We start from the raw sequence: 13,922 nt of genomic DNA, 5'->3' as shown, positions 1-13,922 counted from the left end.
AAAAGTTGAAACTGAGCACAATTACTGAGTTTAATATAATTCCCACGTTCTCAGGAGTCTCAGTGCAAAGATCTGATTTCCATTTAGTTCAGTGTTTTATGAAATATTTATAGGGGGAAGATATGCGTCCTTGCTGTCTTTTTATTCAAGGCTTCTCATTTAAACCTGCCCTAGATCAAATCAATATTAGAGTGATAATGTAAAAGAAATTAAAACTGTTTTAAACAGCTCCTAGAACAGTGATTATTCAAATGAGAGCAAGTCTAGGGGGAAGAAAGAAAGTGGATCCTATCTTAAACATAGCAGTTAGGAATTGTTCAATGATAATTCAGAGTAAAATAACCTGGATATATATCCTAAAATACTTAAATAACTGATTTTAAAAGGCTACTACTAATTAAAGAAGTAAGACAATAGTTCTGGTGTTTGTGCCTAGAATATATGCAAATCATGTTTACTCTTCGTGAACTTTTCAAAGAACTTAAGACTCCCAGGTACTTAGCAGGTATAATTTTATACTGGCTTTTGATTTGATTGCCTCTTAGGTAGGAAATATTGGGAGTGGAGGAAAGGCACTGTGGAAAGGACGTGGAAAGAGCATAAACTGGGGGACTCGAAGGACTGGGTCTCATTCTGGTTCTGTTGCTACCCAGCCTGGAGTAGTGATTAACTTCCTCAGCGCCTCATCCTCCTCCTTAGAAAAGATCGTCAGAGTCTCATCCCATTTTCACATCCTATAAATCTGCAAGTGAAGACTAGCAGTGTATCTTACAAAGAAAGCAAGTGAGCAAAGAAGTGAAACCCTTCAAGTGCCGCCCCCGACAGTAACCCAAACTCCAGCAGGCCCAGTGCATCCTGCCATCCATTCATACGTACATATGAGACATACATTATACATACGCACAGTACATATGTCACACACACGATACATCCCACACATACATGACACACATCACAGATAAATATATGAAACATCATATGCACATGCAGATGTGAGGCATATATCATGTAGTATATATTACATATGTATGCATATATAGAGAGAAAATGTGCAGAACTACTACGGGTCAGACTCTGCACTGTAGAAGATGCAGAGAGCAGATCTGGAGTAGAGGTCCAAACTACAGGCTCTTCAGCCAGACTCCTTTGTATGTTTGAGTCCCAGACACTCTATTTGCAAGATGGGTGACTTTAGACCTTTTACTTAACCTCATTGCATCCTAATTTTGTCTTCTTTCAATTGGGCACAAGTCATGTTTTCTATCGCAGTGCTGGCATTAAGATTAAATGAGATAATATGCAAAGTGCCAGATACATTTTACGTGCTCTATGTGTCACCCTAATCATCCCATTTAATTCTCCCAAAATCTCTATAAAGTAGATAAAGTAGGGTGTTTGTTCGCAATTAGCAATCTGGAGCTTCCTGGGTGAAATCCGAAACTGGCCCCATACATGGAGGGCAAGGAGAGACCAAAGAAAGAGGCAGACCACTTCCAACAGGTAGGTGGCAGGTGTAAGAGGCAAGGGAACTTACATATAAGGCTTGTCTTGGGTGGACACAAGGTGAGTGGATATCTGCACCCACCCGCCAGAATCTTACAATTTTCTGGGGAGGCTTTAACTGGTTTCAGTCATGTTTTCAGTCCAGAGGGTCGTAACAACAGCTTACTTTCTCTAGGCTGAGTCCTTGGATCAGCTCCGACTATGGGAACAGTGGGCTGGATGAATATGTTCCAATGGAAGGGCAGGGGGTATGGAGCCTCTGATTGCCCATCCAGCTCAGCGATCAATCGGCTGGTAGGTCCTCTCGATGACCTCCTTCAACATAGGGATTTCTAGCTCCATATCATGTGGCATCTGAGGGTCAAAGACACTGAGTGATTTGTTCACCACCATCATGGGTCCTGAAACAACTGTTACAGTCAGAGTGGGTTGTTTGGTGCTGTTCTCCATGGTAGAAATTGTCACCAGGCAATGTGTCTCTTGCTTCTGGGTTGTGTGGGCTGACTTTTCTTTCAAGTCAACTCCAGCTTCAATCTAGCATCCAGGCCTGCCTTCTGCAGGGGGCAGGAATGTTTCCTTATGTCCTTAAAGGGTAACCAAATGTAGAAAGAAGGAAGCAGTAATGACATCACTGTCTATAGGTAACTGTGGGTGTAGATAGAGGTGTAGGGACCAACTTGCCAATGGTTAAAGACAACTTAGGTGCTTTGGGGGAGAAGGTGAGTGCTAAATCATTGACAGAGGCATGTATTAGTACCTGTGGAATTCCAGGTAAGTTGAAGGTTATGTATCACCCCATGTAAATGTTCTGGTTTGGATTTAATCCAAACCCTGGAAGATCATACCAGGTAACCTTTGCAGTGTGTTCTAAATATGAGATTCTAAGTCTAAGGATCTCCCACTGTGCATCCAGGCCAGCATTCCCACAGGATGCTCTGAAGGTCACAGAATATGAAAATGTCACCATTAACAGGAGGGTTGCTATCCCTGAAGCCAGTGGTTCTGTGGACCTGTGTGGGCCTGGGAAGATGTTTTGACATATGCAAAAAATAAAGACAATTATATTTGCATTAGTTCATAACACTTTTATAACATCCCACAGTATAACTCAGTTGAGTTAGTTATAACTCTGGAGTAGATCCACAAAGAGAAACAGGCCGAATTGTTTCTTGAAAATGTTTTGTTCAATCAAATCCTAAGGCCTCAATCTCTTTCATTGGATCCAGCCTTCCGTCCCACAGGACAAGCACCCCCAAGATATCCAGTCATGCTGCATGACTCAGGGGGAGCCATCAGTTCTGCCCTGCCACTTACTAGTAATGTGTGACCTGGACTTATGTAACTTGCTGGGACTCAATGGCTAAAAACGACAATGGTCTATGTCTTGATCACAGCATATGTCCATTGCAGGCTCTCATTGCTTCACCAGGTTGTCCTCCCTTAGGGATACAGGCCGAAGGAGCGTCTGCTGGAAACTTGCTGGTCTCCATGGTCACATGAGCCATGCAATGTAGTTTAAAGGCTTCCACCTGGGAGTGGTGCATGCAATTTCCCCTCACATTTCATTGGCCAAGGCAAGTCATATGACCGCACCTAACTTCAAGGGGGCAGGAAAGAACAGAACTACAGAAAAGTTCCTGGAAGGAGGAGACTTTGAAATATTGGCAAATAGCAGTAAGGTCAAATGTACTATCATGTGCTTCATATTTCACTTTATTTATTTTAGCTCAGCATTTTTACTGGTTGAGATAATTTTACATCTTGATTCCAGTATGAATTGTATTAGCTGCCCAATTTTGAGAGCCTATGTATGGTATTTTTCTAAAAACTTTATTTAATCTAGTAGTGATCCACTGACTAGTATGTTTAGACTATAGTTTTTATGTGGTTTCAAGTCTACTTTCTCCATAAGGTGGCCATGAGAAATTCTACAGCATTCTTTGCTGAAATCAAGACACATTATTTTGATATTTTGTGCTTGATTTATTAATGTAGGGTCTCTCCCCAAAAAGGAAATGAGATAGTTTAGGGTGAAGATTTGATGTTCTGTAAGTTTAGAATAATAGGAACCAAAAGCCTCAGTAACTGAATTTTTAGCTTTTGTTTAAACACAGAGCCAACATTATTTTAATAACTTCTGTTAAAAAGGTAAGTTCATAAATTAGTTGGTCTCTTTAGCTGGGTATTTGGGAGTCGTGCAGATGGTTGGAAAACTGTGAGCCAATTGCCAAATCAGCCTTCAGAACCAAAGAAAAGACCCATTTCTCCAAGACTGATAACACTTGCCTGGGTTTTGGGGTCAGGCCATAGCATGCCGTGATCTGTTATCCAGAACTAATCACGTGGCTCCACCTATAATAAGCAAAGGGCCTAGGAAATTTAGCCTTTTTTACGTTGGAGAAAAATAAAATGGTCTTTTATTGTCTCTTCATAATATGTCTTTTAAAGATTAAAGATAGAATACTTTAAAAAAACAGCTGATCATTATCTGGAAAACACAGAAATCAGCATCCAGAAAAGACAACCATTGTTCTTTCATATTTCAAAGTGATATGAAATTGATACACAAGGGGGTTGCTAGGTAAAAATAAACTGAAGTGTGATTTTAATTAGCTCACAACCTTTCTTACAGTTCATTTTGCTTCGTTTGTGAGTGTATGTTGATGGAAGGGAGTGAGCAGCACTAGTCCTTTCATCCAGGATGTAAGGTAAGTTAATGTTAACAAAGAATGCATGCTCCAGGGACACAGGACGTGGAAGAACACCTGAATGACGAGATTAGGACCAGCAGAGGGTGCTGGCGTGGCACAAAATTAGGGTTTTTTTTAAAGAGAGGAGGTCTCAGATAAAAGACAGCAGGTATGAGGGAAAAACATAATAACTGTCTGGTCCACTTGGAGGGTTGAGTCCCCCTGCTGCATGCAGATCCATTTCCGGCCGCATGAATTTTAGGGATCTCCTAAAGCACAGAAGCCTGACATTTGCTCCTGTGTCTGAGCAGGACAGGGAGAGCCTGTGCCGTGTGCCTCCTGTTTTCCCTGGAGACTTTTAGCAGCTCATCTGGCATTGGCATGCATAGGTTCATGTGGCCTCTCCACTTTCTTATTTGCCCAGTTTTTATGAAACTATTTCTGTGTGCCCTAAAAATTTTGTGTGCCCCAAATTGTCGATCCAAGAGTCACATTTTTCCCCCCCCACGGGGCCAACTTAAAAACAAATTTCTGGGAGCCTATGCATAGTAGATGTTGGGAAAGGTCAGGTGGCCGAGACAGGCAGGTTGCGCTTATTCAGCAGAGCGTGGCCTCTTTGGCCTCACCCCGGACGTTTAGAAGAGCCCCTCACCCTCCGCCCGCCCCAAGTAGTTCACGGTCAAGGTTCCTTTTCTGCAGAAGTCTGTAGTAAATCCTGGCAGGAGGGCGTTTGCGAACCTGCACTTCCGAACTGCTCTTTCAGGAGACTCACAGCGTTCTGGGCTGGGAGTCGAGTGACCCACTGGGTTCTGCTCCAGCCTGTCTGGGCCTCAGTTTCCTCCTCGGTTCAACAACAGTGTTGGACACTGTGATCCCCAGGCCTGTTTCAGCGTTCACACGCCACAGGAATTTCTGAGGGGCGGGAGACACCAGCTCCCCTCTCAGCAAAGGGCCCGCGAGAAGCGACTCCTCGGTCAGCACCAAGGACAAGGGCCCCCGGGCCGCTGAGTGCACGCGCGGTCATTTCCCAGCAAAGCCCGCGGATCGGCGGGCGTCCGGGCTCCGGGGGTGGGCGGAGTGCGGGGAGGGCCGTGTGTGCCGGGGGAGGGGAGGGGAGGGGCAGCCCCGGGAATGAGGTAAGGCCGCTCCCCGCAGCGGTCTCACGGATTCTGCGCCAAGAGGCAGCGGGTGGCGGCTGCGAGTCGGAGCCGCCCCTCCGTCCGCTGCGCGGCGCAGCCTCCGGCCCTGCCCCGCGGGTGGGTGCGCGCCGCTGCTCCGCACCTGGGGCCCGGGACAGCCGCTTTCCTTCCCGAGCATTGACCCCTTCAGCCGCTTTCCTTCCCGAGCATTGACCCCTTCAGCCCCTCTCCTTCCCGAGCACCGCCTACTTCCCTCCCGGCCAGGCCCCCAAAGCCACCGCGGCCCCTTCGGGGTTCTTTTGGACAAACCCACGGCTCTGACCGCGCCCGCACGCCTGGGGGCCCCAGGGGGCCTTCCTGCTCCTGCCACAACTCGCTGTGGGGGGGTCCCCACGCCCCTTTCCTCGCCCGGGCCGCCTCCCGGTTTGCCCCGCCCCCTTGCCCCGCCCACACGCCCCTCCCGTCGTTGCCCCGGGAACCACGGTTCCCGCAGCTGCAGGAGGCGGCAGGCCCAGCGGAGCAGCGGTCGCGGCCACGGCTCCCCGGCTCCGGCCCCGGCTCCAGCGCCCTCGGTCTGCCATGCCGTCCCGCCGCGCCCCGGCGCCCGGTGCGCAGCTGCTGCCCGCGCCCGCCCTGCTGCTGCTGCCGCTGCTGCTCGGCGCCGGGCCCCGCGGCTGCTGCCTGGCCACCCCGGTGCCCGCCGCGCCCCTGCCCGCGCCGGGGCCGTGCGCCGCGCAGCCCTGTCGGAACGGGGGCGTGTGCACCCCGCGCCCGGAGCCCGGCCCTCAGCCCTCGGCGCCAGCTGGAGAGCCCCCCTACCGCTGCACCTGCCCCGCCGGAGTCTCGGGCGCCCACTGCCAGGTGAGTGGGCGCGGCGGCCGACGGTCGGGGCGCCGGCCCGGGACCCGCAGCCTCTCCCGGCCAGCGGCGGAGCCTGCTCCGCTCGGGGCCTCAGTAAGCCGGACACTGGCTTCTCTCCCCTGGAGAAGGGGTGATGGATTCGGCCTCTGGGGCCGCGTAGACGCAGACCCCTGGCGCACCTTCCAAGTGCCGCTGCCCTGCCCACCCTGGTTCTCCGGCCGTGCCAGCCCGGGGCTCTCGGGGCGCACTGCTCCGCGGCCTGCAGCCGCCCTGGTCCCGCTCCTGACACGACCGTTGGCCACGTAGGGGCGCGCCCCCCCTGCCCCCCGCCGAGCCGCTGGCTCGGCTCCGCTGGCGCGCAGTCTGGGTCCCGGCGTGGCAGCACCGAGGCGCCGGCTGCGAGCGTTCCCCGCGGGGTGTCCAATGTCCAGATGCCCCCTGCGCCCTGTGTGTGTCGGGGGTGCGCGGTGTGGGAGGCAGGGGATGGAGGGCCCGGTGCCGGGTGGTCGGCACTTTATTTCCTCCACCCTTGAGGGCTCTGACTAGGCGGCTAGAAGCCGAGAGGGCAGCTGCCTTCCCCCGGCCTGCGAGCAGCCCATTCTGAACTTAGGGGGGGGTGTTGGAACAGCCCGAGGCATTTGAGGGGACGTTGCGCGTGGAGCTCGGTGTGTTGCCCTTCCGGCTGGACGCTACTCGAGGGGCGGACAGCCAGGGCGTGAGCAGGGCACTGGAAAGCTTCGAGGAAGCGTGGGGGCGGGCCGTGGGAGGGGTGGGAGACGGCTAGCTGCTGCCCGTGGATTTGGATTTCTAAGAGAATTTGGCAGAAAGTAGTAAATGAGGCAGGATTTCGAGTAGGTTAGAGCTCGGTGAAACCAATTAACCTATTAACAGCAACATTTTCAGTAAGGGATTTTGAAATGCTGTGTGTGCAGGTCGAAAATATCCAAGTCTGTTCCCGGGCAGGGGCAAACAATACCTGAAATGATTAAGTTAAATCGAGTGAATATGGAATGTATTTGGGATCAAATGCTTTCTTTCTTACATTTGGAGTGGAAGAGTTTGTTTCATATAAATTTGGTAAAAGGCTCCAAGAGTTACTTTGAGAATGCTCAAAGGCACTCTTATTTTTGTGGGGGGAGAACGTCCACATATACTATGGTATGATACGATACGATACAATATGATAGACTTTTTAAAATAGAGGAAAATGGGATTGAGAAGCTTGACCTTGACAGCTAGAATTTTACCTATTTCCTAGAATCTTTTTTTTCGTTAGTAGCAAACTACCAACCTGAATCCTTTTTTTTGTTTCAGTGTTGTGCTCTTCTTTATTAACTGGTTTCAGTAAGCTTTAATTCCCTCAAAGGGAATCGTGATGATGATGATGACAGTGTGTGATATGACCATCCTCAGTAGATCTGGGACATGAGGACCCTTTGGGGAAATGCCTGTTGGAGCCATTCTAACCATTAGGCCAAAATATTGCTTATGAATTTCTTGTGTTGAATGATGATGTATGTTATTACTTTTCCTGAAGAGAGAAGTTGCCTGGATGCTTTTCTCAAATGCTGTTGTATTTATTAGGTTGGTGCAAAAGGAATTGTGGCTTTTGCAATTATTTTTAATCTTTTAAACCGTAATTACTTTTGCACCAACCTAATACATGTCTGAATTCTGTCCTTGAAAGAAATAGAGGTTTTGGACTCAAGAGTGTAGCGAGATGGACTGGAGAAGGAAGGTTAGTCTGTGCTTGTCAGTTTCCGTGAATAGGAAAAAAGATTGGACCTTGGTAGTTTAACTCAACTCTGAGATTTTTTTTTTTTTGTGACTTCAAAAATAGATATAAGAAATCTTCAAGAAAGGAAAGACCTTTTTAGTGCTTCCTAAATATGATTAAAAGACAGGCATAAATATTTTTTGTCATAAGTAGTGGTTTGATGTATAATGTGATTCATTCAGGAAAGAGTCATGAACTAATACATAAATATTGCAGAACCAAGTGCTTCAAAACAGATCATGTTTCCCGGTGTAGCTCCCATTCGGGGCACTCTGCTCCGGAATGCTGCCCACCTGAGATGCAATACTGGCTGCTCTGAGTGAGAGCTGAAGTCACTGTAATTCTAACAGGAAAGCAAATTTGCAACCTGATCTGGCTTGGTCACCCAGAAGAACTTAACTGAGATGATTCAGAGCCTTATAACCCATGAAAAACTGATTCCTGATAATTTTAATTTAATCTTTCATGATTTTGCCATAATGCTAGAGACTCTTATTTTCTATGGGGGAGGGGAGGACAATCTCAGTAAAGATGTTAAACACAGGGGATAAAAAAACAAACTCCCATACATACTCAATTACAGATAAGGGGAATGAATCTTAGCCTTTGCAGACAGTGTAGTTCGTGAAATACAACCTAATGCTCGCTCACTGGCTAAACTGGGAATGGAATTTTACTTGTGTGTGTGTGTCAGGAGACGCCTTTAAACAGTGTCACCCTTTTTCCATCTACAAAGACAATCATGTGAGCAATGGAAACATTAGAACCTAACTCTGAACATTTCCTCCCTCCTTCCCTCCCTGTCTCCCTCCTTCCTTTCCTTCCTTCCTCTCTTTCTTCTGTGGAGAGAATTAATAACATCATAAACCCTAATTGGGGTTAGAATGGATTAAGGCTCTCTTCAGCTTTTCTGCCCTCGGTGGCTGGCTGGCGTTGAGTAAGCCCCACGTGGGGTCAGGCAGTGCTTCTCGCATCACCTGATGACAGGAACTCTCAGGACCTGGGAACTGGTGTGAAGGGAGGATATGTAGGTGTGAAGCTGAAGTGCGGAAGTTAAACCTGCTGTGACAGGTGATCTAAACAGACTGAGTCCCGGTTTCCTCATCTTCGAAGGTGGGATCTACCTCACAGCGTTTGTAAGAAAGAGTCTGATTCTGTTTTCTGGTGTTTGACTGCGGACAGCGTTTCAGCCTCACCCCACCCTCTTCCCCTTCTGCTCCACATCTCTGCCATGTGATGAGGAAGCCGAGGAGCTCTTTCTCTTGGTTTGCTGAGGGCCCTGTAAGCCCCAGGCTACGCTATATTGCACCTCCCCCATCTGCAGTAAAAGCCCCAAGCTGGCTCCTTCCTCGCTCTATCAAGCCATTGTGGGCCTGTCTGGGGGCTGCCTGCTCTTCCCAGAAAGCCTCATTATGTGACCGAGGAACCCTTTCATACCCTCTTGGTGTGTGTTCGGCATTTCCAGTTTTGACATCTAAACTAAATTTTGAGTGGGTGCCCGCCCTGTCTTTGTGGCATGTCCACTGTGGGGTTTTTGGGAGGGGTACATTAAGTGTCAGGAATCACTGAGCACGTGGTGCCCCCATAACTGTCACATCTTTTCTTTTTAAACTGTTGCGCATATTCCATATGCTGATTACCTAATGGTGTGAGGCAGGTGGAACAAGTATCATCCCGTCTTTTTGTCACATGTAGACACTGAAGCTCATTTTCACTGAGTGGGTAATCCAAGATCTCACGTTTTAACACTGACCTAAGAATCATACAACACTTAAAACACATCTTTTCTAAGCTCTCTGTTTAAACATAGTAAATGATGAAGTTCAATGGCTTGTGAATGTATATGGAAATCGTAGCTACAGAGACATAATGATGAGGATGGTGGTGGTGGCGGCCAGCTTTCCTCCAGCCCTTGCCATGTGCCATCACTGTTCCGGGGCCTTTATGGATGTACCTCATCAATTCTCACAGTGTCCTATGAGCTGGGTGCTATCACCATCCTGTCATAGAGATGAAGTGTAGAAAAGTCAAATGACTGGCCCAAGGTCACACTGCTACTAAGTGGTAGAGCTGGGATTTGAACCAGGTAGCTGGCGTGAGGGACAGCTGTAGAGTCTAAAGAGGGCTGAGATGAGGGTCCAGTCCTGGCCCTGCCATTTTTAGCCGTGTGACCTTAAGTAAGAGCTATAACCTCTTTGCATCTTATCAGTAAAAAGGGCATGAAGTGATTCCTGAGTCCGAGTCTGCTCTAAAATGGCTGTGCTCAGCTGGAGTAAAAAGCCACAGGCATGACAAAGATGCAGCAAATTCTCCTTATGTCGGATACCAAGCAGGACCTTCACCTCAGAGTTAGAATTCTGGGTCCTAGGCGAAGTTCCTTTCTACTATGCTGACAAACAAATGGACACTAAACAAAAGAATTGTAAATCTGATGGGTTTGAAAAAACTTCAACTTTTTAAAAATTGAGGCTGTTCTTGCCTTTCTGGTTCATTGTGGGAAGCAGGTGGTACCAGAGGGGGCAGCTACTGGGCCAATTTTTCTTTTCTGATGAATGGTACAGGAACTCCTCCCATCTACTGAGCCATCCATCAAAGGTAAGGATTATTTAAATTGGTGTTATTTTGTGTGTAAAGCTTTTTAATTTTAATGAAATAATTCTTTGTCTGATACGCAAGCAGTCAGACACCTGTTTGTTTTTTTACTTCATGTTCCCTCGGAATCTTATCCTTTGGGATTATATTGAAAATGTGTCAATTTCTGCACTTGGAGAAAAAAGGGCCATGTGTAAGCTTCTTTTTATACAAGTAAATGTTACTCACTAAGCTGATTTTATAATCCTCTCTTCTGATTAAGCATGCTAACTTGAAACAATGGTTCTGCTTCAGATGATTCCATTTTTGACTGAAGTTTGCTAACAAACAACAACAAAGAATCCTAGTTCTTTGCACATCAGTCTTCTCTACTGGACTTTTTACACACACACACTCACATTGTAATATGTACAAAATGTCCAATATTAGCTGAGATGTCGAGAGACATTGCTTCTTTCTCTGGCTTTTCTGTGATCTCATTGTGACCTTGGGAGAGTAATTGACCATCCCTTAACCTCGATGTTCCTATCTGTAAAATGGACTAATGCTGCTTGTCTTATTTTCTTTGTAGAAAAGATGTAGTTCACAAATGGGATCATAGTAAATTTTTTTCAATAAGTATAACGAAGTGTGGGAGAACGAATTTTAAAGCATTTTAGAAAAAAGTAAAATGCTGTACTAATACAAGCTGTACTAAGAAAAGGATGTGTTTCCTGTCTAAAACACAATGACACCAATTTATTCAGTGTCTGATTGTTTTCCTTCAATGAACAGACTCAGCTTTTTCTCCCCACTAGGATGAGTTATGCTACCACATAAATTTAAAAAAATGAAAAACTGATTGTATGAAAATGTTGACAAATGTGTAGTTTTTTTCATTTTCAAAGAAACTTATAGCTTACCAGAAAATTCTCAGTGGTTTCAAGTTTGCCTTTGAAATGAATGAAAAAAGCTGGTCACCTTCCTTGTAATAATTTGAATAAAAGAAAGAAACCCTTGTTTTGCTTGGTGTTATTAAAACGAAGCAACTTTCTTATTTTGTTAATCTGGCGCATTCTCAGGTTGGCCACCTGACAAGAATGCATTTCTGTCTTTAGCCTTTGCTTAAGCCTCTCATGTGATGGGATGCCATCCATAATGGTTTTGTTTATGCCCCCATTTCACAAGCATCAAACAGGAAAGCAAACCTGCCTGGAGCTGAAGGGTATTAGAGTCAGAGAGCACAATGCCGGGGTTGTATTTTTAGATCTCCTTACGGCTTCAGCAGCCCTGTGGGCAGAGCTGCTTAACCCAGCATCAGGGATTACAGAATCTTGCCTCCCAACAGAGAGCCTTACAGCCCAGGAAAGTTCTGTAGAGAGAATTTCTTTATGTGTAGCCTTCCCCACTTCACCTGCACCCCCCTCACCTGATGTGTAACCCTGGCTACTTATTAGAATCATCTGGGAGCTTTAACAAACAGGAGTGCCTGGGTGTGAATTTAGGGGTTTAAAATCCCCACGCAGTTACTTAGCTTTCTTAACCCCAATTCCTCATTCGTTAGTGGGGTGGTTGGAGGGACTAAAGAGAGTAGCTACGAGAGTTCCTGCACAGAGTTTTCCCTCTGTATTTCCAAATTGCCATTTTTACAGAAGTGAATACGATTTTCTGTTATTTATTTATTTATTTTTTTATTATTGGGGAATGTTGGGGGACAGTGTGTTTCTCCAGGGCCCGTCAGCTCCAAGTCGTTGTCCTTCAATCTAGTTGTAGAGGGCGCAGCTCAGCTCCAAGTCCAGTTGCCATTTTCAATCTTTAGTTGCAGGAGGCACAGCCCACCATCCAATGCGGGAATCGAACCAGCAACCTTGTTGTTAAGAGATTGCGCTCTAACCAACTGAGACATCCGGCCGCCCCAATTCTCCATTTTATGGCTAAGGAAACTTACCTGGGGTCATAGAGCTTGTGACAAAGGTGGAGATTTGGGTCCCGGGCTGGGGTTTTGAGTATTTTGTTGGCACCATTATTTATTGCACTTGCCTCAAACTGCTCCCTGTTTATGACTTTCAATGACTTTCAGAGTGAATGCCAGACTGGGGCCATAGAGGAAAAAGGGGTGTTGGTTCCAGTTCTTCAGGTGTGTATGATGTATGGTTTTGCTTTTTGAAAGAGAGAGAAAAGGCATAGAACTTTTGGAAAAGAGTGAGGATGTGAGCAATGAAATCAGTGAACTTAAAAGAAAGCCTGAAAAGGCACCCGCATTCGCTCTCTTCTGGGGACAGGCCCTCTACGCCAGTGCGGCTTTTAGAACGTCAGTGCTGACACCTGCTGCTTTTAGTTAATTTAAAGGTGAGTTGGTAATTACTTTTGGGTTTCAGAGGCAGATTGGAACTCCTTTCGGAAGGCATTCTGTGGGGGAAGTAACCACAAGTCAGGAAAAGGATCTAGGCCCTCTGTCCGGTGGGAACTCCGGGGGTCTGTAGTAAATGGGCAGGTTTCCACCAGTGGAAGGACCGCCCGTGAGGACGGGTGCCTTTCCCTCAGCATTCTAGTCAGACTTCTGAAATACCTTATTTGGAGCAAACCCCACCCTAATTTTCAAACACAATAGAATAGAAGTTAAATGTATGCCAAGTATATTACGCTACAAAGGCAAGAGTTTAATAGAAGCCATGAAAAGAAAATCAAAACTTCTCTAACTTCAAATGGACCTCCCTGTTGTTTTTAGACAAAGGAGTTGTAGACTTTTTTTTTAAAAATTGAGGTGTAATTTACATAAAGTAAAATTCACCCTTTTAAACATCCAGTTTTATTAGTAGTTTCAGGTGTACAAAACAACATAATGAGTAGACTCTCACCCCCCTGACAAAGTGATCACCCCAACAAGTGTACTGCCCGTCTGACATTGTACATAGCTATTAAAATACCATCGACTATATTCCTTATGCTGTACTTTACATTCCGTGCCTATGTGTGTGGTGTTATATATATTATATATAGGTAAGTCCAGCATCCACCCCACACCACACATAGTTTTACAATCAGTTCTGTGAGTTTTGTTATACAGTTGTGTAACTATCCCCACAATCAAGACATGGAATAGCTCAACACTTCCATAAATTTCCTCATGCCCCTTTTATAGTAAACCCTCTCCCCACCCTGGCCTCTGGCCATCACTAGTCTCATTTCTGTCCTTATAATTTTTCCTTTTCCAGATCATCATGTGAATAAAATCACACAATATCTGTGATTCTTAGCATAATGCCTTTGAGAACGATCCATGTGGTTTCATGTATCAGTAACAGTTTCTTTTCATTACTGAGTAGGATTCCATTGTATGGATATACCACAGTTTTGTTTATCCTTTCACGAATTAATGCT

General features: G+C 46.3%; 1 protein-coding gene across 1 annotated transcript in view; it reads left to right on the top strand.

Annotated features, from left to right (window-relative positions):
* Positions 1 to 5,796: 5,796 nt before the first annotated feature.
* The window catches only part of DNER (delta/notch like EGF repeat containing), a 274,119-nt gene continuing 265,993 nt past the window's right edge, over positions 5,797 to 13,922 (top strand). The window contains exon 1 of the mRNA XM_081051089.1: positions 5,797 to 6,193. Coding sequence (XP_080907215.1) covers positions 5,912 to 6,193 — 282 coding nt within the window. The 5' untranslated portion in view covers positions 5,797 to 5,911. The remainder of the gene's footprint in view (positions 6,194 to 13,922) is intronic.

The sequence above is a fragment of the Rhinolophus hipposideros genome, assembly GCF_964194185.1.
Source record: "Rhinolophus hipposideros genome assembly, chromosome: 6".
Classification (NCBI taxonomy): domain Eukaryota; kingdom Metazoa; phylum Chordata; class Mammalia; order Chiroptera; family Rhinolophidae; genus Rhinolophus; species Rhinolophus hipposideros.
The sequence above is the reverse complement of the archived record's forward strand: the minus strand, read 5'-3'. Positions and strand labels throughout refer to the sequence as shown.